Source organism: Amblyomma americanum, chromosome 9 (genome assembly GCF_052857255.1).
Source record: "Amblyomma americanum isolate KBUSLIRL-KWMA chromosome 9, ASM5285725v1, whole genome shotgun sequence".
Taxonomy (NCBI): domain Eukaryota; kingdom Metazoa; phylum Arthropoda; class Arachnida; order Ixodida; family Ixodidae; genus Amblyomma; species Amblyomma americanum.
Window position 1 is genome coordinate 145,051,693 of NC_135505.1, and position 24,590 is coordinate 145,076,282.

The 24,590-nt window shown below is 46.1% G+C and overlaps 1 protein-coding gene across 3 annotated transcripts in view; it reads right to left on the reverse strand.

Annotated features, from left to right (window-relative positions):
- The window catches only part of mv (lysosomal-trafficking regulator mauve), a 77,711-nt gene that overhangs the window by 45,933 nt on the left and 7,188 nt on the right, over positions 1–24,590 (reverse strand). For all 3 annotated transcript variants that reach the window (XM_077637896.1, XM_077637898.1, XM_077637897.1), the window contains 17 exons: positions 23,441–23,520; positions 21,991–22,144; positions 20,883–20,967; positions 18,035–20,121; positions 13,864–14,022; positions 13,024–13,189; positions 11,038–11,198; positions 9,922–10,006; positions 9,453–9,562; positions 8,324–8,452; positions 6,927–7,089; positions 5,987–6,258; positions 4,729–4,918; positions 4,081–4,277; positions 3,296–3,393; positions 1,960–2,098; positions 611–799 (listed from right to left, as the gene is read on the reverse strand). In XM_077637896.1, coding sequence (XP_077494022.1) covers positions 611–799; positions 1,960–2,098; positions 3,296–3,393; positions 4,081–4,277; positions 4,729–4,918; positions 5,987–6,258; positions 6,927–7,089; positions 8,324–8,452; positions 9,453–9,562; positions 9,922–10,006; positions 11,038–11,198; positions 13,024–13,189; positions 13,864–14,022; positions 18,035–20,121; positions 20,883–20,967; positions 21,991–22,144; positions 23,441–23,520 — 4,464 coding nt within the window. The remainder of the gene's footprint in view (positions 1–610; positions 800–1,959; positions 2,099–3,295; positions 3,394–4,080; positions 4,278–4,728; positions 4,919–5,986; positions 6,259–6,926; positions 7,090–8,323; positions 8,453–9,452; positions 9,563–9,921; positions 10,007–11,037; positions 11,199–13,023; positions 13,190–13,863; positions 14,023–18,034; positions 20,122–20,882; positions 20,968–21,990; positions 22,145–23,440; positions 23,521–24,590) is intronic.

Sequence of the window (24,590 nt, forward strand, 5' to 3'; positions counted from 1 at the left end):
TCTGAGCATGGTGGGAAAAAAAAACTTGGTATAAAGTGTTACATCATACAGCCGACCATTGCAAGGCAAGCTCTCTTGAAGCCGGCCCATTTCTCCTTCCGTGTATGTACACCAAAGTCGGCCCTATGTGAGGACCAAGAGCTGACTCTGGCCAATAAACTGCACGACATGCTGTCACATGAGGCCTGGATTTCTCCCTGTCATTTTTTTATGACTAGGCTCTTCATAGTTCTGGAGTGCCGGCCAAAAGCTCCCCAACCAATTCTTCACCCTTCTACTACCAACAATACAATCATCTATTACCTATTTCAAATGCCAACAAATGAGGACCAGATCCGTTGTGTAGCACATTGGGACGAGCACTAGAGAGAGAGTGTTACAGACAAAGACAGCCGCAGCACTGTGTCTGTCTTTTGCCTTCTCGTGCTTTGTCCCGGTAAACAACAGGGAAGACCATGACATGGTGCTAAATGGCCCGAACGTCTTGTCCTGCTTTGAAAACCCCAGAGTCTTTGCTCTCCTCTATGCAGAACAAGTGGCAGTGATCTGAGTGACGTCCCCACTCCCTTCTTCACGTGTAGCAGTCAATACGAGTGCCAGTTGTTCTCACCAGCAGGCAGCGTGGAGAGTCAGCCGCCCACCGCGGGTGTTCCACCAGCTGTCCCAGCAGGCTGAGTGCCTCACTTGCACCCACCAGAATCCTAGGGCTGCCCCAGGTCACACTAGGCTGCCCCAACATGCCCAGGACCAGCTCCAGGGCAGCTGCCTGGGGCCCGTCGTCCGTCGTGCACTCCACCACCTGCGAGCAGATGCAAGCAGAGAGCTTACACACCTGGGAAACTGCAGATGGCTTTAGGAATTTCTTATCTTGGAGCAGACCTGTGACCCCTTCGAGATTTTGTCAATGTTCACGCCTGTGCTTGTCAGTCAGTGACCCTAAAGTTTTAAACTTTGAAAGTTGTAAACTTATCCTAAAGTTGTAATGACGAAATGAGAAAAATCCGTATGCAGAATGGGAAAGCATTCATGCAGATCTGTTTACAGCTGATGGGATTTATTTACAGCTGCGCACTCACTGCTCATGGTGCATACCGCATGACTGGCGATCGCAGCCTCGACAATGTGAGAAAGCACTTGGCGCTCTCGAGGGTGCGGTCGTGGCTGGTGCATTCGTATCATCGGTAGTGGCGTGGGAGGATGTACGGGACGTACAAAATTCGGTGCATTCTTTACAATGCACTCTTGCTAGAGAATTCTACAAATCGTATCATCCAAAAATTTGTATCAACTGTGATCATACCATCAAGATTCTACTGGAAAGAAAGCTAGCATCACAGGTAGAAAAGAGCTGCTAGAATCTACACAACTGCGTAGACTGCGAATTCGCAGTTTTTTTCTGAAAGTGTGCAGCAACTAACTTCATTTCTCTGCTTGAGATGAATTTGGCATACTTGACACTGGAAACATGATGCTTTTTCTACTCCAACCAGCACGCACGTCAGTAATATTGCTCTCCAAACAGTGAACTTGGGAGCACGTGCTTGGTATTCTCATACAGATAGATTTTATCATCCATAATATCATTTTTTTTTCCTGCATTTCTAGTAGCATTAAGAAAAATATATGCGCATATGGATCCCGTGATGCCTCGAGCACCCATTCGAGAAATCTTAGTGTTCCAATATTACAGTTTGCAACCATTGTGACATTGTGTACAAAGATTTTGCACATGCCTGTAAAGAAAGGTTACTTGGTATTTTCCATTGCAAACATTGCTATAAGTGACATACTGAGGCCTGCGTAAAATAATCAGGAAAAAAAAACAATAAAATTTCCCCACAGAAATGGTAAGTGGCACTGAAATGGTTAAAAGGAAGCTTGAGCAGTATGCACTAGTGAATTAAATGGCCATGCATACAACCCTGCAACAAATGTCAGGTGCTCTGTTGTCCTCCTTACCCTGGCCAGGAGGAAAAGGAACAGGCCAGGCCCTCCAAGGCTGGCTGCAGCGTGGTGCAGCTGTCTTTCCCACTGCACCTGGACAGGTGAGAGTCTCCTCGCAGCTTGGGAGCGCGGAAGCCCACTTCGCTTGTGCTTCCTAGCGTGCAAGAAGAAATAGCACGTGATGAAGCAGTACCCACAGGCGATGATGGCGCTTTATGCTCGTGGAACTCTCCAGGGGTCATAAACAACTAGACTTGCCACTCTAACCCATCACTGTACAAACGCCCCAAGAGTCAACCCGAACATCTTTGTGGTTGCACTCTCGGAAGCCTTTGTCAAAGGAAACAGAGCCTGCTACAAATGTGGTTGGACCTGCTGTTCACTTGTGAACTGGCATGCCTTCCGCGCTCCTAGCATTCCAAAAATAGCTGCACGCTGGTTTCAGAATGCCAGGCCCGCACGATACGAGCCTTACCTAAGCCGGGTAACAAAGCAGACTGCACTCAAGAAGGGGTTGACTGAACCCCTCTGCTGGTTGAAATGGGCAAGGGGTCACCGTCCTGCCAGACTTGATGTGGTACGTGTAAAGAGTAGCGCAATCGGCTCCACGAGATGCACTAAGAAATGCGAATTCACTACTGCCGCATTCATGTAAACGCACCTTTAGGGTATCTGACAAATAATGGATAAGACATCAGCGCAACCAGCATTGGCCATAGTTAGGCCCTTTTGCACATTTTTAGTCAGCAAAAAAAAAAAGGCTGGACGATCTAGCGTGGTTAGGCGAAATGCAAATTAGGTGTGCTACCACTTCAGTTTTCACTTCGGTTTCGGTCTGAGGCTAGGTCAAGCAGGTTTCACAAAAAGATCAGCGAAATTAGACTTATGCTCCGCCTTAAGGGTACGACGTGCTGTCGTTAATGGGTTAATGCCCACATGTGTGGAACGCGTCATTCTTAACTTTACATTTATAGATTGCTAGGAGTCCTCACACCACACATGGCGCAGTGGTGCAGTGGTTAAGCAATGCACCACTGCCCTTTAATGGCAGGTGCTGCCACCGAAGGGGCTTGCGAGATCCAGGTTGCACTTACCGAGCAAACTCAAGGACACAGAGAGAGGCTTCAGACAGACAAACATCAGCAAAATATGATATAGGGGGCTTCAGTGCTTGCACCCTAAACCGAAACTCCATGTTGCCTTATCAAGTTATCCAATTTGTCCTACACCTGTAGAGACTTATCCCTCTAATGTTGTTGTATTTAAAAAGAAAAAAAAAAGAGAAGAAGCCATAACAATCCTACTGCAAGCTAGAATAGGCAATGCATCTCTTTATCAAAAAATTACTCACTTGGGTGTGCCCAGAAAAGATGGGAAAGCCTGGGAGGCATGTGGGTAGCTGACATAGGAGTCACTCCATTGCGGTGAAAACCAGAGCATGAGCTCTCCCTAAAAAAACGAGGAGAAAGAAAATGGGAGTCAGTGGTGAGATTTACCCATGGCAGCTGTGATGCAGGCCGAACAAGAGACAAAGTGCGATGAAGAAACACGTAAACATCACTGAAGGAGAAATTACAAACAACTGATTGCACAAGCTCTCATGAAGTGCTGGTTTCAATAGACAGGGCTACCTCACCAGTCATTGCAACTGCATTTGAAATGAGCATTGAAATCTTTAATGTTTATAGTAAAAAACATCATCTCAGTTATTCTGCATCCACTCCCACGCCACATCACACAGCCCGCAGAATCATGAAAGTTTTCAATCTTGCACAATACCGCTGCCAACTGCTGTTATCACAGAGAATTGGGAAAATGGCTGCAGCCAGCACTTGTTTTCACAGCACAGATTTCTGTGCCTTACTGGAATGACAACACAGACTACAACAATGTAACGTAATGCAAGACGCCAGGTGCATTCCAACCTTTTGCACACAGCAAGCAGCCAACTACGTATCCTCGATGTGACCGTCAAGCCACAGAGAGAAACAAGCGGCAGGTTTGCAGCTTTGTGAAAGTTGCGGTTTCGTAACAGCCTCAAACGTTAACGGTAATAAAATATCCATAGTTTTCAAGAAGGCTTTTTGCAAGCAGTACATGGGAATTCCTAGCAGCAGCCCAAGGTCTGCCACATACCTCCAGTGTAGCCATCACTTCACGGACCTGGCCAGCTGCAAGCCACTTCTTCTTGAGCGAACCCTTGCGGACCAGCCCAGGACTGATGTCTACCCTGGCCGATTCTTCATCTTCTCCAAGGAGACAAGTTGTTGGGGCCGCTGCATCGGCACCTCTGGAGTACAGAGCCAGGCACTCAGCTGAGCCAAGGCAAGAGCCTGCAAGGGAATAAGTCCAGGCCAACAGAAAGCATATAATATTAGAAGCCATCAATAAAGCTTCTCTAGAATGCACATCACCATGACTGCTTTGCAATAGGAGAAAGCAGAAACTGAAAACTATTGGAATACCAAAATATTGTCTTTCTCTGCTCTCCGAGACACATTTGTGCACAACAGCACATTGCTCCCTGTGCCAGATTTGTTTGTGCATTTTTTGAAGAAAAATTCTTGACATTTCTGTGCTCCAAATTATTCTGCACTGCCTCTCTCTCCTTATACGCAACGTTGGTGAAGCTTCTCAAGCCGTCATCAAGACTAATCTCTTCCTTACAGCTCAAGTTTTGTAGCAAGGGAACCAAAATTATGGTTGACTTAATTTAGACAAGTTTGAGTCGGGTACAAGAAAAGCAGCACACCACAATGTATGTGCATGCGCACACATACACACCCCGGAACAGGAGCAGGTTTCCCAGGCTCCAGGATACGCCACCACTGACCACAGCAACAGAGGTGGTGGTGTCGGCACTCTGACCAATCAGCAGCATCGGCCCTGGCTCATGCGAGCAGCTGTCTCCGCCCTGTCCTTCCAGGGGCAGGTGCCACGAACGACTGTGGCGGCCGTCAACAGTTATCGTCACCTGCGGACGACGCATTTCGTTACAGATATTCCAGCGACGGTCACAGCCACTTGCAAAGATGCTTCACATCAAAAGCGAAACACATAAAATTTGCTGCATAAAAAGAGATGTGATATCAGCCAAAAGCGATGTGCTCAGGCTGCGATGAACCCTTGTAGAGCTGACAGGACAGCAGGACTCCTTACAAGCCACTACACCTCAAGCACTGCTTACAAGCCACTATAGCACATAACCCTAGAATGTAACAGTTGTCTCCAATATAAAAGGGAACAGTCAGCCTTCGCACAAAAACGAATTCTGTTGTTAGCTCTGCACTGAAGCAGAAAGGGTTTAGAAGAGGTTTAAACAGTTTAGAAAAAAAAAACTGCAGGATGGTTAAAAGCCAGTAACATGAGTGTCTCAGCATTAGCTGTGATATGGAAGCAAAGTAGGTTTAAACACACCCGTCAAGATAGTTTGAATTCTCCTACAGGAAGTATTGGACAAAAGGCCTGTGCAAGGAGAGGGAAATGGCGCATGCATTATGCAGCTGGGTTCTGTGGTGACCACTGCGTGCAGCGGTGCAAACTAGCACTCCCAGGCACCAACAAAGCCCACAACAATGCTGCAAAACCAGAGAAAGAGCTACGGTTCAAGGCAGGTGTATTCATCAGTGGTAGAATCTGGGGCCAAACTAACAAATTTTACACACGGGGCTGAACGCATCCCAGTAGGCACTAGAAATCTGAACCAGAAAGGCGTGAATTAGCAAGGTTTCACTGTATGCTTCCTCACTGTGAACAGCAGCAGTGATCTTTGACCAACAGCCATACTAACATTATGTTAGACAGGCAATAAGAGCCACTGTGTTCTGCCTGAGCAAAAGTGGTTTGGACTGCCAAATCAGTGAAGAATCTACACTCTTTGTGCATGTTCGTTCCATCGCCACTGTCTTCATCATTATCATCACCACCTTCCTGGTTCCTTGACTCCTACTTGTGTTCTTCCTATGCTTAACAGCAAGCTGAATGGTCACCAACGTCTAAGCTTTCGTCAAAAGTAACAAATCCTCTCTCTCTACCCACTAACCGAAGCATATGAGCTCGTCTCGCTGCCACTGCTTCGTGGTAAGTGCTCGTGGTATGCCAGAGCCAGGTGGTGCCATCCATGACCTGCCAGTGCCCTCTCGAAGCTGCACTGAGAGGCGGCGTTGCAGGCGGCACCCTCTGCCACAGCTGCGGCGCCACCCTGCGTCAGCCACAGCGACACGGTGCCCTTCTCCACGTCCTCCGCCCACAGCTCGCACAGGAACGGCCCGCAGCCAAGGGACACCAGGTGGAGACGGGAGCTCCCTTCGTGGCCTGAGCAACCGGGCACAGGCAAGACTCATCACATGTCCTGTATCATTTCATACATCAACACTTTCATTCAGAGCAGCATGTCATGCGCACAGCCAGGCACACCCATTCAGCACAAACTGAAGAGTGTTTTTCTTTCACACTGTCATGGGTGGTGACAAAAGGCACATTCATAGGAGACAGACATTTAAGCCAGCGGAGAACTCAAACGGTCTAATAGCCGAACCTGTGCCCGCAAACAGAAATAACTTGGCAGTGACGGCAGTAGCAAGTGAACTCAAGAGTTGTCAGGATAAGAATGCCCATCACTCTAAGCTATGCTCTATTTGATTATGACTGCCCATCACTCTAAGCTATATTCTATTTGATTATGACTAACAACTTCCCAGATAAGCGCCTAAAAAGCTGAGAACAATCGTGGACATTATAGAAGCTATCATGCATGATGACAACCATATTTGCACCGGCTGTAGCCGCCCTTATTCCTGCAAATATCCTAATCACATCTGCCCAGCTTACTCTGCCCTAGTGTATGTTATGTTTCATGGTTAGAATCATAGCCACTGGATAAACAGCGCATCAATGGAGTGAGCTTGATGCGGTCAATCAACTGGAAGATGGGAAACGTCTCTCAGCCAGCTGTAAGAGGACAACAGCACAGGCACACCCACCAAGGACAGAGCTCCAGCGCAGGGCAAGCCAAAACGACAGGGAGAAGCCTTCCCGACGGGGACACCAGCCGCCATGGTCCGCCAGGGGCAGCACCAGCACGGCCTGGTTTGACGCTCCTCCATGCGGGAGCTCACCTAGGTGGCAGTCGCCCTCTTCTTGCGGCTGCGTGGTTCCAAAGGTGATCATATTATTGCTTACAGAAGGACAACAACGGTTCACTACCACCACCTTTCTGGATGACATAACATCTTCCAAAAATGCTAACTTTCCCTCACAGTCTTGTGTCCACTATTTATATTAATGTGTTTCCTATATGTACTCATGATTACCTTCTGTTTTCCCCTACCTTATGCAATACCCCAAAAGGAGCCCTTAAGGGTAAATAGATAAATTACGACGACGACGACGACGATGATGAAAAGGATGTCTGAAGTCGAGAGATGCACTGTCAGCTGCATGTACTAACAGTTTCCAATGTCAGCTGGCATGTCCAGGCCATGCAGTAATTAATTTTTTTTCTTGAGCTCCACCTCAGTTCATGGGCTTATCAGCAGCGCAGAGCAACAAGGGCACAATACATTAAGATACACAATGGCATAATAGCGCTGCTCATAAGCCAATGTGAAAGCAACTAGCCTGACGGCTTGTCATATATTTGAGTTCAGCCTGCAGCAACCTAAAGGTTACCTGAACCTGCCTCTGCCACTTTCCTTTTTTGTGTCTCGGCAGAAATGAGAGCAGCATTTTTATCATAGCCTGTTGAGTGACGCACTTTTCAATTCAGCGCTACCTTCAGTTAAGGCATTTTTACGGTCACTCTTCTGCACTTAGGGCTGATTTAGTCATCTTTGTCCAAGTGAGAAACTGGAACAACGGCTACTAGGTGGCGCTAGTGGTCAGTGAGGTAACACGAACGTGTGTTGCCTGTAAGCCAACAGTTTTCTTTTTTTTTTTCAATACCACATTAATAGTACAACTGTGCAATATAATCAAATAAAAATTGAACAAAAATAAATAAACATACTCTGCTTCTTGAAAATGTGGCAGTAGAAACACACTTGTCAAAGCTACATGAATGGATGTACACTTCCTAAACACCGTGCCCAGCAACCTGCGATCACACGACAAAGCACGAACCTCCTAGCAACAATTAATCCAGGAGGTTTGGTGCAATTCTACGCCAAAGACAGGCCCAAGCTCCCGTACACCTCCACGCGGATGGATGCATAGATAAAGGCTTTCCCTTTGTGGTGGAGTCATGACAAGCGCTGCCTTGCCCAAGATGGGCTACCATTGCACATAATCCTATGGCAGTAGCAGGCCGATGTCCAAAACTTGTGAACATGTGTATATGGCACAAACCGAACAGTACGAGAAAAGCTGAATCTGTGAGCACCTGCTGCACGGAGGGCAGGAGCAAGACCTCGTCGTCGTCATCTGCCGCCAGAGGTGGAAACTGCAGCCAGCACTGGGGTCCACGGTCCCCACAGTTGGCCAGAGCCAAGAGACCCTGCAGTATGGGGCCCTGGGCAGCAAAGCATTGGAACAGAAGACTGTAAAATAACTTTGCTTACAAGACTTTGTTTGCCCTAAAATTTTTGGGATAGTTCTACCGTTCCATGCACTCTTAGTGAGCATGCCCTCCTGCAGTTTTTCGAGGGCCAGCCACTGACACTCTCTAATTGTGACAATAATCACAATGATGAAATTTCATTGCTTCGTCAATCCAAAAGTAGGAAACAGCGTAAGGGCAGCCAAAACCTCAGAGGCTTCAAGGCTGTGTCTGGCAGACAGCAGCGTACCCATAGAAGTGAGGAAATAATTAAAGAAAAGTTTAAAAGAAACAGTTATAGACAACACAAATGTGTGCATTACAGTTACGATCTACTAACACTGAAACATCTAAAAAGAGGGACTGATCACAGGCAACAACGCGCTCAATATGATTCCAAAACTTCATATTCAGGTCATGCACGGACGCAATGAGAGGTAGCAAACTCAAAAGATTTGGATCATGGTTTACCTTATTATATTTCATGTAACACTGACATGTCAAACACTGCTCCTTGGGCCCGAAAGAAAAGGAAAGGACATTTTGTTTACGGGTATTGTTGGGCGAAAGTTAGTTCAGTACTTTCTTCACAAAGGAGTGCCAAAAACCACACAAGATCAAGAAAAGTGTGTCAGTTTACTCTTCAGCGTAAATGTTCACTGCATGTGTGCGCCTGCTCTTTTAATTCACCCTGTTCAGCTTTTGGTGCTCTTGTGTGAACAGCATGAGACATTTAACTCTTCGTACTAACAGCTAGGCCAAAACAAAGTGAACAAAAAAAGAAAGCATAAGAACAGAAAAAAGCAAAATTAGCCGACAGTATCTTGATGCACCCCTGCAAGCAAATGTGCAAGGTGGACTGACATCAATCCGATTTAGTTACAGATAACCAATATGTTTTAAGGTCATCAGCACTGGGTGTGAAGTCATTTGGACTACTACATGTCACTACTACAAGAGCAGGCACACTCACAAAGGCAGACTGGGTTCCCTTCAGCAGGCCCATGTAGGCCACCAGGTCCTGGGAGCTGAGGCTTCGCCGACAGAAGAGCACCAGCAGCGACACCAGGCTCTCCTGGAGCTCTGCACCGAGTAATAATAAGAATATTAGTTCATTTATAGAATGTCATTTATACGACTTACAGGAGGTCTATTTATATGATTTATCGGTTATAGAATGTCAGCACTACCACTGGCTGAACAATGGTTTTGGCACATGTGATGAAAAGATTGCTGCTTCATGTGTTTTCGCTTGATAGAAATGTCCAGTCAGTCAAATTACAGATGGCTGCTTTATGGTTAAGATTAAAAAGAAACATCGGTCGCTGTTTCTTCTGACAAGTGAAAGTTACGATTCAACCAGGCACAGCAAAGACTACCCGAACCTTTCTTTTTTTAAATGTATTAAACACGCCAGGAAACTCTGGTAAAAGAAAGCTTACCCAGGGTGTGGTGCTCTATGAGGTCAGGCTGGTCAGGCAGGTGGAGGAGGCAGCCAAGGCCATGGCAGAGCTTCCCCACAGCACCCTGCAGGCAGCTCTGTATTACTTCATCTCCTGATGAAGTGGACTTTGAATAAAGCGCTGAACGAACATGCGTAGCGGCCTACCAAGTGCAACGATGGTCCGGCCAAAGCAAAAAACTCTGTGCAGTCTGCGCACAGTCTGGTTTACGCCTAGCTTAGTGGGCCTGGTAAAATATAATTGAAGTCTAGAGTCTGACGGAAACCTGTCTGGTCGGGATGGTACATGACGAAAGTAGCAGGCGCCGACCAAAAGAAAGGATGGGATGACGTTTCGGCTCCCCCACGGGAGCCTTGTTCACAATGAGGTATAACGTAGCTTCATCGTTTATTTATACATGGCGCATGAGTGAACCCAGGCATCTGGCGTAAATTGGGGGCAAGTTTCTGTGTGTCATTTCGATTAAGCGTGTGCGCTGTCATCTGAATAATCGGCGATTCCAGGTAGAGCCGTGACTTCCTGTCCCTTTCTTTTGCGATAGTCAGTGGTGCCTTCAAAAGTACAACTTACGTTGTTCATTTGGTTCCATCTCAAAACTGTTCCATTCATTTGTTTCTTAATAGGAACAATTTTGTTAATTTGTTTCTGCATTAGGATTTTTCTATTTTTCGCACCTCAAGAAGACTTATTTGCATCAATAAAGAAAAAATGCTACCATCGGCTGCATTTTTGTGCAGAGTGGATGCGAGACATATCCAAGGATGCATGACCAAAAGAAAAGCTAGAGGAAACGCAATATGGAAAAATATAATTAAAAATGGTTGCAACAGTGCAAAATACGACGAACACAGAAAAGGCAACATAATGCAACGCTGACTATCCGCTGAATAACTACCAGAAAGGACATATACAAGGGGATAATAAAAATAAACAAAATAATCAGCAGAAAAAAAGCTCGCATGCACAGGCAAGCAAGACACAAGGAGTCAAAAGTCAAAGTGAATAACAAGGAAATCCATGAGAAATGCTTCAGACCCTCACAAAAAAAAAAACCCGCAAACTAAAACAAACAGTCAGAGAAGACAAGGTATATACCTGCTTCACAAACAGCGTGAGCAGCAGTGGATGCTGGGAACAGAGTGTGGTGAGCCTCTGGATAGCATGCAGCGCCACGTCGGTGCGGTTTGGGCACAGGCGGCACACCAGGTCCAGCACCAGGGAGCAGACCTCCTCGTAGCACACCACCGACACATCCCCTGCACCATACGCAGCACACATACAATCATGGCTGCAGGCTGCTTGGTGCTGGTATGCAAACTAATAGATAGAGAAGAGCTCAGAAGACAGCACAAGTGAATGGGACAAGTAAAACTGAAAAGGTTGGTGTATGAGTGCATTTTAACACATTCATTGCAGCAGCGACTTTTGGAGTCCTAATCCCTGCGTGTCATATGGTTCTCCTGTGGGACGTTATTAAATCATTTCGGGTCCAACGTGACTCACTAGTGAGCCCTACACGAAGCCAACTTTTTGAAAGCGCCAACAGATGTCAATAGTGCCATGCCATGTGTGAGTTTGGCGTGCTCTCTGAAAAATCTGAGCTGTCACACTACTTCATCGTGCGACTCATGGCGCATTGTGTATTCATTGCTGCAGAGCATAAATACACAACTTGAACCACCGGTGACCCACAACGCAGTGAACGTGTTAATGTCCCAAAGCTGCACGTGGGCTATGAGGGACACCATAATGGAGGGGGCGATAGTAATTTAGACCACCTGAGATTCTTTTAACACACTATCAGGGACCAACGTCTCCACTACACGCAATCAGTTATTCAGGCATACATATACCACGTGTGCTAACAAACATCTGATTTAACTTGCATGTGTCGGAGAAGGCAAGTCCAACTATCATTTCCACAAGTGTGGTTTTCAGCCAACGGAAGGTAACATAGCTATGCCACTGCACACAGGATTAGAGCCCTCAACCTTGGGCCCAACTGCCCAACACCAAAGCCACTGAGCTACCATGGTGGGTTACAACACCAGGAAAAAATTGTAAATTGAGCAGCTTGTCGTCCCAAAAGGACACATGGGCTACGGGGGATGCCATAGTGGAGGGCTCTGGATTAATTTAGGCCCGCCTGGGTTCTTTAACCCTCTCATGAACACAGGCCTCATATGAGGGCATGTATCTATATCCTATTATTCCCCCTACAGGGGACCCAGGCCATCCTTGCCAATAAAAATTTTATGAATGATTGAGAACACAATGCGGCTAGTGAATGCTGCACGTGAATGGAAGAATTTTATAGTAGAAGAAAAATGTGTTTTCATAAGAGGCCCATGTGCATCAGAAGGTTAATGTGTGCTCGCACTGCGCAGCACATGGGTGTTTTTATGCGTTGCATATTGCAATCACTCAGTTCAGCCCTTGGGCGCGGCCGGGCAGCCACCAAACCACGTGACGTGACGTCACGACAGCCGGAGGAAAAGCTGGGCCCCAACTCGCGCGGTCGCGCGCGGCCGCAGCCACCACCTGACTCCTGCTCCTCCCGCTAGGGGCGCTGCGCCGGCGCGTGACGTCACGGAGGAAAAGCTGGGCCCCAACTGGCGCGGTCGCGCGCGGCCGCAGCCACCACCTGACTCCCGCTCCTCCCGCTAGGGGCGCTGCGCTATGATTGACGTCACGGCATATGTATAAAAGAGCTGCGCTCCTTCGCCGGGACAGTCTTATACCCCTGTCACACGGGCATTTCGAGGGCCCTCGAACCGATAGTCTATCGACTCAAAGGCGATCGAGCGCTGCTACACGGGCAGTTTCAATGGCGATCGAGTCAATAGCCTATCGAGTCAACGGAGCAGCACGGAACTCCATCGAGATATGCAACGCATTCTTGGCTTAACCAAGCTAAGCCTGGCCATTTTTGTATTCTACCTCCATCTGAGTATGGCTGCCGTGGCTGGGATCAAACCCACAACCTTGGGATCAGCAGCCAAAAGCAAAAGCCACTCAGCCACAGCAGCAAGTGGAACACCAGAAAAGTCACTGCAGAAGAGTGAGGTGTGGACGTCTCACCAGCCTCCCGTGACACGGACAGTGTCCCTTCCGATGCTGCGTAGTCGTCAGGGCTAGACTCCGAGTCGGCTTCGTAGCCAAGTTCGTCGTCAGCTGCAGGGAGGAGGGAAGCAGAGCTGGACTCGTGCCGGAACAAGGCTGCACGAGACGCCAGGCTGCTGTCCACCTTGAAAATGAAAGCGAAAGAAAGGACGGTTGGAGATTTGCTGTTTGCCAACAGAAAACATCCACAATGCGATTACTCTCACTGCTGTGGCTCAGCTAACTTTGGCTACATCGTGCCAAAATACATGTGCTTCTGAGAAGCATGCAGGCAAAGCCACCCCTCCAGTGCATGTAACTAGTCAAAATAGCCAAATTTTGTCAAGCCACAGCACCGAAGATAATCATGTTTTTTAAATTTCAAAAACTGATATGGCTATTACTAGCAGCCGGCTACAAATTTCTAACTGCCCCAGGTGCCTATCAGCAATACTTAAAAAGTTAACTATTAGAAGTGAGTTAATAACTTTACTAGTTAATATCATCTGCCTGTTTTTGGATGTTCGCTAGCACTAATATTACTATGCCGCAAAAAGCTTCTCCTCATTTCAAAAACCCTATTTTTAAAAATTAGTGATCAACTTTCCTGAAGCACCTGGTATATGCTTGTTTTCTTCACGATTAGTTATTAAGGACGACTCAGTTTATGAACAGTTTCACTTAAATCAAAGTCTCTATAATAACGAGGCACCACTGAAGTTAAAAGCCCAACTATATGAACAGTTTCAGAAAAAGTTTTGCTCCTAGATGCATTACAATGCATCAACTTTGAATGTAACAACAGTGCATGATTGGCACCTTTGGGCGGCTGGAAAGAGTTGGCACTCGCGTCCAGTGCACAAGGTTGCCAAGCAGGGCGTCAAGAAGGCAGCGCCACTCAGCAGCACTGCGGTTCACACTGGGGCAGCCGTGCAGGCGGTTCCGCAGCTCTCGCACCAGCTCCTTGTGTTGGAGGCACTGCAAGGGGGCGCCAGTGAGATCACAAGAAAGACACGGTTGCCCTTGAATGAACTCGAGTACCAGCAGGTAGTACAAGCATGGGGCATGTTTCCATGCTCACACACATGCCAGTGTACGCAACTTTTTTTCGCAATGCTAGCACAATTGTGCGTCTACAAGATCCCCAATAAACCATGCCATTTTACCTGTCTACGATGTTCAAGCTGCTTAAAAAGCAAATGAAACAAGATTCCATGATGTACTGTTTTTACCCGAAAGTAGCACCACCACAAATGTAACACAAGGGTCACTTTTGATGACACAGAACTGGAAGAAAATATTTAGATTATTTGCTAATACTAAATCAATTACAACACAAGACGTTACTTTTCACTTCAATTATGAGAGAGAAAAAAATGCATGAACTACACTGGTGTCCAGGTTTTTTGGAGCTTTCTGCATGTCTGTGCACCGTTGTGCTGAAACGCTCAGATATGCATTAAACATGCCTCCTGAATTCAGTAGGGTCATGCATCGCTACACTTTCACCTCAGAACCTTGTTCCATTTACTTCTGATGCCACTTGAGCATGGCACAAACAAGATGTAGTAATGATGTATTGACAAGCACAAGTCTCTCTTGTTGTGCTGTTGTATTGTTACAATATTTAGTCTAATAATAATAGTCTAATAATATTTAATATTAATATTTAATAATAATATTTAGTCTAATAATATTAATAAAATAAATGGTTATGCGTGAAGGAAGGCCACACTGTGAATAGCTCAGTCAGGGTGGACACCCGAAATTCACTGTCAGCAAAGGAATGAAGACTGAAGAGGGTGCCAAGAGGGACAGAGAAAGACGTGCAGCGGAGGAGGGCTCCAGATCAATTTCTACCGGCTGGGGCTCTCTAACATGCCCTAACAATGCACAGCACACGGATCCCTTTTGCAATTCGCCTCCATCAAAATGCAGCCGTCATGACCAACATTTGGGATCAGAAGCCAAACGCCATAAACCACCTAGCCATCATGGTGGGTAGTCTGGCCCATTTATATTAATCTCAGTAGGACCATGCTTTACCTCATCTGTTATTTCTTTTCATTAATAATACATCTGCTTCATTGGTTCTATGACAAACGAAAAATTTAGAAAACAAAAGTAGGACTTTTCCATTGCAACTAATTTTTTCCATGAATTCATCCATCATGACCACATTAAGCTGCACTTGTCCTGAACAGAAAACATTACACAATAAAGTCACCTTCTCCTTCTGCTCCATGACCTTTCTCAGACACCCAGCTGCTTCCCTGAAACAATGGCACTGTCTTTCCTTCTCACTGCCTTATCCATTCACAAATTCTCAAGATTACACATTGTTTCTGTATTCTCTCCCCCCCCTCCCCAACCATTGATAGATTACAGGGCCTCTTATCACAAAGCTTGTCCGGCTTTCTCTTATTTTTAGCACACCTTCGAAGGCCGTGTTTTGCTTCATTGCTGCCACTTGGTGTGCTGCGGAGAAGGACAATGACATCTGGCCACAGGTGCTTGGTTTCAGCAAAATGCCATGGAGCCACTAAAACACAATCAATGCGCCTTGAGCCAAGGAGCTACTGACAAGAGTCACTCCTCTTAAAGGACAGACAAATTAATTTTAGGCCCCTAGTTTTTTTTTCAGTAACATGGAAAGCTTACCGTACAAGGTGCTCGAACCTACACTGATTCTGTTAAAAATGCTGTGAAATATTTTTATTGATCAATTGAAATTGATTATTGAAATATTTTTTTATCAAGGGATACACCTGTTTTTATGCATCCTGATGCCGATCATGAGGAATCCACGATGATGGGGAAACCATGATGGCGATTACACGCCGCTGCACTCTCTAGACACTAACTAGACAGCTTTAGTGTAGTGTAGCGTCCATTTGAGTTTCCACACCTAAAGCCGTTAGGACAGAGATGAATGCCTCATCGACAACAGTGTCAGTGGACTGTAGTTACTACACCAACCAAGAAACTCAAAACACCGTGGAGGCACCTAGTAACAGAAGCTAGAAGCACATCATCAGTGATGTGTAGGAAGCCCTGCTTTTCACCAAAGGGTGCATAAGAGAGAATGCAAACTATAATGAAATATGACAAACACTCCTGAAAGGAAAAACACTGTGAATTTAAGAAAAAATCAATAATATTTAACGAAGTTGTGGTCACGCGGTGGGATACACAATAATGAGAAGGTTTCACCTCAAACCGGTATCCCAGTTTCTCCTCTGCAGTTTTCGATGCCAAATTAAAATTACAAACCCTCGTTTTTTTTTTCAATACTGCAGAGCTCGATCCTTACAATATGAGACAATATCTCTTCAGTTCCACCATAATCTCACGACATGTTTTAGTCAGTTGTCAGTCCCTTTATTGGCGAAAAGACACTGCACACAAAAAGAACGAAAGATTACAAGAAGCCAGTACAACATGGGCACTGCTTACCCGTCATCCCTTATCTTTTTGGACAATGCCTTTTCTTGTCGCCGTGAGTTTCCACAAATATCAGCTTTCCATTTCACTTTTATCTTGTTGTTCAGCAGTGCACTGCATGCCAGCGAGATGTCACGTACAACCATATCTGAACAGCCAAAAACCCTGCGACCTCGCAGGAGTCTGGAGCATCGGTTATTAAAATCAGTGGATCTAAGCTAAAAAGGCCTGACAAGCAGCAATTTTAAGACAAACTCATTTTTGCAATAGTCTTTCAGAATGTGATGCCAAATTTGCAAGCCAAACTTTCCAGTTAGAGGAGTGACAACCAGTGTGAAGAACATGTGAAATAACTGTTTCACTGATGACAGAAACATAACGGAACAAAAGGCTTTGATGAGAGTGAACATAGTTTATTATATATTGAGCCCAAGCTCTACCACTGAAGCAAACGGTACCAGCGCCGGTACTGCACCACAAGTGTGATCACGTGACTCTGCTTTACTGCAGTAGCAGTGGGCACTCGACAGAATTTTCGCATTTTGAAAGATACAGGTCATGCTGTTCTCTTAACTTCCCCTTTGCAAGTGCCTGCATTGCATATTTTTATTGTTTTTCATCACAGTAACTGTGCCAGGTTTTTACGCTCCTGCCCCAATGCCAGAAGTACACAACGAAGCTGGCGTAAGCTCCATTTTCTATCGAAAAGATAGAAAAGCTGTGAGAAGCAATTAGCTAACCTGAAAACGGGCAAACCAGCAAGTGCCCGCTGTCAGGTGTGTAGCAAGCATTCCAGGGAGCAACATTTCCTTTATGGAGTTTGTGATAAACCATTCGGCAACTAGAAGCCCACGCCAATGAAAATGGCTGAAACGTACCTCTACAGAGTTCCAAGCTTTTAAAGAGTGCTTTGCATCACTGCCACTATCCTTCTCGCCTACTCTTGATTCAAGAAACCAATCAAACAGCACCGCATCGGCCAGAACTAACTGAAACCTACTGGCTCACATTTGATTTGTACTGCACCGATATGTGTTAGTGTTAAGCACAGCTCCACATGTCCAACGCAAAAATCACTTTTTCACTGTGATGCAGTGGCCACTGACTGGTGGCATAGCACCTCCAGTGTTGTCCACAAGGCGGCAACACATGTTCTGAATGACTGCAGAGAAACGTTTGCTCCAGCCCCACTGTGCCAGCGGATAATGCTCGCCGGGTTATACTCCGACAGTTTGCTCACTCAGCTAGATGGTTTGTTGCAAAAGTCGATCTAATGCCTCATAGGGAGTGTGAACTGGGCCACACAGAGTGCCTGAGATGAATCACAAAGCAGTAGAAAGACAGACATAACCCTACATTGAGCATCCTACACCCTACGCTGTCATTGCCATTAGATGGCGCCACCGTATGTCTTTGCATCCAATATCTTGCCAAATTGGCCTTAATGCTTGCCCTCTTTAATGGGCCCACAAAAACTTGGCATGAAGCCTTAGAAGACAGTTCTGTATTAAAAAAGCACAGCAACAAAAATGAGGGCGGGACTCACCTCCGACTGATACCAGAGGCGCACTGGACACAACTGAAGAAGCAGCGCAAGCAATGTCTCCAGAGCAGGAAACACTTTCCGGCTGCACGGACCAGCTTGTACCGTCTCGTCGACAAGCCACAGAAGGAACCGATAAGCCTCTGCACAACAGCTGCCTGTCCTCAGATGGGAGCGCACCACACTGCACTGCACCACGCGGCGGCAAGACGACCACAGTTCTGCCAGCGTCGACAGCTGTGCCTCCTTATGGGCAGCAGACTCCGGATCCGCGCTTTCTTCGGTAGCGGACTCATTCAGTGACTCGACGGATTGCATCGTAATGAGGGGCCTCACCTTCCGCAGGAACTCCTTTGTTTCGGTGGCTAGAAATTGTGTGAATGCTGCAAGCGCATTAGATTCGCCATCAACACTGGGCTGCAGCAAGCTGTTTTCCATGCTCCCACTGTCGTCTTCTTCTTTGACACTATTTACATAGGCGAGGATAAGGGTTTCAATAAGAACCAGAGCTGCATGCCTGTACACAGGGGCGACAGAAGGCATGAGCAACCGGTACAAAAGCTTCGTCTGCAAACTCTCAGGCAGGAACACCGAGGAGGCATCAGCACCGAGGAGCGAAAAAGCAGACACCGAAAACCATAGTGGGTTCAGCTCCGGCTCTGCACTTGCTGCGTTTGCAAAGTCAAACTCCAGGAAACATGGCAGCGCCACCTGCATGCAGATCAGCTCCCGAAATGGTGATCGCGAAGCTTCCATAACAGTGAGCAAGTGTCTGCCAACCGAAGTCTGTATATCTGCATCACCATGATTCAAAAGCGAGGAATATGTTGCGCACATACCATCTCCTCTGTCCTGGCGTTCGCGACAGGTGAAACACGCTTGGGTAAACAGGCCCAGCTGCGCACACAGGCACTTCTGCAGCAGCTGCAAAATCTGCTGTTTTTCTTCCTCAGATCGCGAGCCAAAGTCCGTGAGGAGTGGCACGAAGACCTCGTCGAGTGCCATGCAGCAGCAGATGCCGCAGCGGGAGAGGGCTTGCGTCGACAGAAATGGACCGTTGAGGAGGATGTTGCACAAAGATGCGATGCAACATCCTGAAGAGGGCTCCGACATGCTGTGTCTGAGCTGTGTCCCGAGCAGGGCGTCGTGATGATGAAACGCTACGCCCTGCCTCCGCGCAGTCTTGGCACGCTTCAGCGACAGGACAATGTCAGCGAGAAGCCCACTGACGGTGAGGCAGGACGAGCAATCGGAGGAACGCAGCATCGCTTGCAGACTGCTGTGAGAGCCCAGCCTGTGCACGGCTTCCACCACCCAGTTCAGGCTTCCCTCTGAGGATGGAAAGCTTCGAATAGCATCCCGAATGAATATCAATGCAGCGCACGTGGTTTCCACCACAGACTCGGAGTCCCCAGCATCCAACGCAGGCTGGCACGTGTCGAGAAGGGTTGAGAGGACGCGGTACTTGCGGATGGACTGATGTGAGTAACCGCACCCGGAGTGAAGAAGCTGCGATGTGGCTGTGATGATGAGACGCAACACTCTTCGCTGAAGAGACTTGGAGCTAGGCTGTCCCAGCAGCTGCTTCAGCTGTGACCCTCCTTGAGGCAGGTGGGAGAGACTGCTGAACAGCTCCAGTGCACCGGGGAGGCACAGTCCCGATATGGATGTAGCGATAGCTTGCCAGCGATCCCCCTTATGAACCGCCCCACGACAGGACTGGGTCAAAAGGGTGACGAGGCAGTGCAGCAGAAAGGATGGCGTCACGCGGGCACTTGCGACCTTGGTTTCATCTTCAGTGAGGGCCTCTTCGAGAGGTGCACTACGGCGTGGGTCCAGGCGGTCCTCCCAACCCTCGCTTGCAGAGTCCAATGGATCCTTGTTGGACAGAAATAAAGCGGTTGATGTACGCAGCAGTGGTGAAGGCACTTCCATTTGTTCCGAATCTGTTGAATCGGAGCTGTCCGACACTGATTCAGCCCGAGGCTTTTGTCGACAGCGGCGGTGTTTCAAACTCGTCTTAGTCGGGCTCACCGGGGTGACAGAGCAGGCCATGAGGTCCCTCTCCTCGAAATCCCACTCAAATGTTCCTTGAAGAAAGGAAAAGAACAGGCGGTTAAATTTCGCAAACTATTAAGCTGCATGTTATATCTAATCAATAAGTCAAAAAAGAAATAAACTGATGCTTCACTGATTCGTGCACTAAACTTGAAATAAAGTTTTGTGATCTTTATACTTATCAAGTATTTAAATGTGAGAAACAGTTTGGCTTTGGTTGGTTTGAAATCTTTAACAGAGGCAAGATATCTACTTTGATGTCAATTACTGAAGAGAGACTAAAGGCAGCCACAGTAAAAATGCACAGTTAGCTTCAATTTTTGTGTGATTTTCTTACAATTTTTTTGTGATTTTGTTAAATGCTGTTACTCAAAAGCAAATAGCCCATATTTAACCACAATGAGCATAACCAATAATTAATAAAGGTCTAACTTGATGTCCCTCGCAAGCTCTCCAACTTCTTTTCCAAAATGTAGTAGTGGACACTCAGAAAACACAAAAAGAAGTGTCAGTGCAAGAGGCAGATGCCGTATAATGACCGTACACAACTTTGAAATTCAAAGTTGACCACAAAGTGATGCTAGAACTGTACATAGAAAAATGGCCCCTGCAACTAAAAGCTCAAATAATATTACACAACTTTAGTTACATGCAACATTGCCTGCACTTACAAACAAAAATCTTTTGTGCGAAAACAGCTTGGAAGGATGAATAGGTAGGACAGAAAGAAAATAAATGCAGTGCTGGTGTCTGCACTGAAAGCAATGTCAAGCAAATGACAGCTACGCAGTACCTGGTGACCATGGCTCTTCAAGCTTGGAGAAGAACGCCAGAAGAGATATCGCCACCCTGGACAACTCCTTGCAGCATGGCAGGGACTGTGGACAAAAAGAAATTTGTGTCATAACACGGAAGCACTTCTTACTAATATAAGCGACGGTCCACTTGTTTTGCCATCTTGAAAGTGGTCCTCAATTCTGGCACTGATCTTTTTTTTTTTCCAATTTATAGTGATAAGAACTCCACATGCATAGCTGACTAGTATTACTTATGACACTGAGATTTTAGTCCACTTTATGAGAAGTACTCCATTTTACCTAACTGCCATTGCCGTTCCCCTACCCTCTCAAGTGTAAGGGAAGAAAAGTTTGGTTTAATAAATTTGCATTCTGTCTGCTTACAAAAGCTTCACAGACAATTTACTGCTGCCCATAGTCTATGGATAGGTTACAATGAATCCTCAATACAACCCTGAAAAAGTTCAAGCATATGGAGCATACTAGAGTGCTTTAGCTTAGCAATACTACTCAGCTGCTGATCCCCAAAGTCAGCGCTTGATTCAAGCTAACCTAGGAATGGGCCTGCAAAAGTGTTTCACGGTTCTCTTAAAGCAAGAGGGTAGATGTTCACGCATGCTCGTATTCCATAACCATAGGTTTTAGTGCGAAAGAGGCCCCAGACAGACGAAGGTGCAGTCGTGGCCGAAGAAATACAGAGCAGACTTCAGCATTGCGACTTTTCTCGCATGTTATGTTGAAGAGATGGAAAAGTTCCTTCCATTTATGGAAGAAAAGCTGCTTTCACTGTACGCACTGCCAGGGTGTACCTGGGAGCACACCAGTAGCATTTGACAGCATATGCATTAATGTACCCAAATTTTCACTAGGTAAGGTATGATGGAAGTTTGATCACCGAAGCATGCTTCATATTACCATGGCTGCAACAGTACACACAGCACAGGTGGTAACTTTCAACCTGATTCATTTCCGATAAACCCATGGTGATACTGAGGCAATAGCAGTTTCACTAAGCGTAGAAATAACCAAGATGAAAGCTGGAGAAAGCAAAGAGAGCACTTAAGTCACTAAGACCAGCCTCAGTCTGCAGCGACCCAGACATACCTGAGAGCCAATGCGGACAAGGGCCCAGAGCAACTTCCAGCCACGGCCGGACAGCAGGAACTCCCGGCAAGGCGCCGGGTCGTCGCCACTGCATGCCTCGTGCACCTCCAGCATGAGCTGGTGAGCCAGCACATTTCCGGCACTGATCCACTCACTGCACATCACACAAATAGTGCGCGTTACTATTTCATGTGGGAACCCGTGATTGCATGCAAAACTGGCTTACTCACAAAAAGCAAAAAAAAGGCCCATAAAATTCACAACACGATAAACCATGCAACACGAAAAACTTTTTCTATTCCTCGTCCGCATCCATCCACTACAGCAGGAACTTGGAGCTAAACGGCAACTGATAACTGGCCATCTAGACAGCGGACAATGGGAAACAATAGAAGGATAGGGCATTGATTTACTGCAAAAGATAGTACAAAGATATATAATACACACGTGAAGATGAACAAGTACAAAGCTAACAAAGACATAGCCACAATTATCCAGCACTGCACCTGATGTGAAGCCTACTTCAGAAAAGAAAAAAGCCACTTTCTTCTTAAACCGAAAAAGATGACGTGCTGATGCACCTGTATCCATCGTGTTGTTATCTTTATGGTTTCAAAAATATCTCTTGTGAAGCAATCTCAGGCCCTTCCAGCCAAAGAGCTCATACCATATAGCACATATTGTGCAATCATAATCGCGGTAATAAATGAACGCTGTGTCTCTCACCTCACTTTGTACGTACTGGAAAAGATTAATTATCAATGTTCTTACACTCTCGTTGGTCAACAGATCCTCACTTTATGTTAACTTATGTCAACCATTACTTCGTGCTTGTGTTCACTTATGTTAACCATTACTTTGTACTTTTGACGTTCTTGGCCCAACAACACGAAACAAAAGCTACCTCACCACAATAATAAAAGCAACCTGGGACACACAAAAGCCGGCAAAAAGTGTATGTGCAAACTCGTCATGCAACTTTTATGGTGAGACGAAAAGGTTGTCACATGTCACAGACAACTATAGATGCACGTGCTCGAGTGAAAGGCAATCCCGTTTAACTGCCACATGCTCAGAGTGTTATCAAACCCTATAACGTCACTAATGAAAGCGACACAATGGACCAAGATAAAGGAATGGTGTCATGACCACAAGGAAAAGTGGTAGCGTTTTAATCTCTCAGCAATACACAGAGGGTTCCAACAAGCCTATGAGTCACACACATTAGTGCCAATATAAACGTAACTCAACACACGGCTGGTAATGTCAGTAAAATCTTTTTCTTTTTATTCTTCATCATCAATCTTGTTTATCAGGCCAGTGAATTCCTATTTTCCAACCACTCCATGTGGGCATCGTTGTTTTTTCCTCCATGCACTTTTCAGCAGCAATTGTGGAAATGTAACACACATTTGCAAAAAGAACAGACAAATACCGCAGAGCAACTTACTTGAGTTGCACTGAACTTGGCACATCTTGGTATTCCACTATTAGCTTCACCAGGAATATGTCAAGCAACTGACTCTGCAACTGTCAATTGAACCACGATGAGCAAGAAAGCGCACTGAAACCTGAACGACACAAACTACACACTTGTTGCTTGTATTCATTACTTGCCAAGTGATCAATTTCTTCTAACAAACTGCACATTTTTTGTCTGTTTGCTCAGCTCACGGCAAGCAAAAAAATATACGATGTGCTAGATCGTACATGCAGTACATCTTACTGCCAACAGTTTTCAAACAAAATCTGTACCGCTGTTATTTCTCTGCACCAAAGAAATTATGCCTTGCACAACTGTCTCTAAACCAAAACTAAACAGTATCATACTTCCTTTCTGATACAAGATACACTTCATGAGGCAGAGCAGCCACTTACAAATGTCTACCTCATGAGACTACACCCTCTCTGGCCAAAATATTTTTCCAGTCACAGATGATTTCCACACCAACTACCACTGCAAGAAAACATCATTTAAACAACCCCTCCTGTACTCTCGTCAAGCAAAATAAATATCATGCCATGCTAGAATCACTGCCATCCCCTGGTGTCTCCTCAATTTCAAGCCAGCGACACAACAGTGACATGAAAAGATAAAGGCTACTGTACTCAAAAGACAGTCTGACCAATGCACCGCTTTTGCAGCCTGAAACGGGGCTGTGGAACTGCCGTGGTAGTACAGGTTGGGGAAGCATAGTAGAAAAACAGTGAGAACAGGGTCATTTTTTTTACTTATAATTACATGAAAATTGAACAATCTGGTTGGTTCGCCTGTGTGTTATGATGTTGACAATCAGAAAGAGTGCTTCAAGCATAAAACTAAAATTATGAAATGCGATAACCTGGGCCTGCTGTAAGAACAGGCACAATTTGTTCGTTCTCACCCTCCGCACTGAAGCTGCAATGAAACTGAATACGAATAACTGGCCCAACATGGCAACCTTGATCTGAAACACGCTCGCACTTCTGTCAAATCCTGACACAAAAAAAACTTTTAAAAGTCATTGCAAAAGTCTACTTTATATGTCAAGGAAGAATTTATGCCACCAAACCATACCCTATGAGACTGTATGCCTAAGCAATAACTGGGTGCCGGTTCA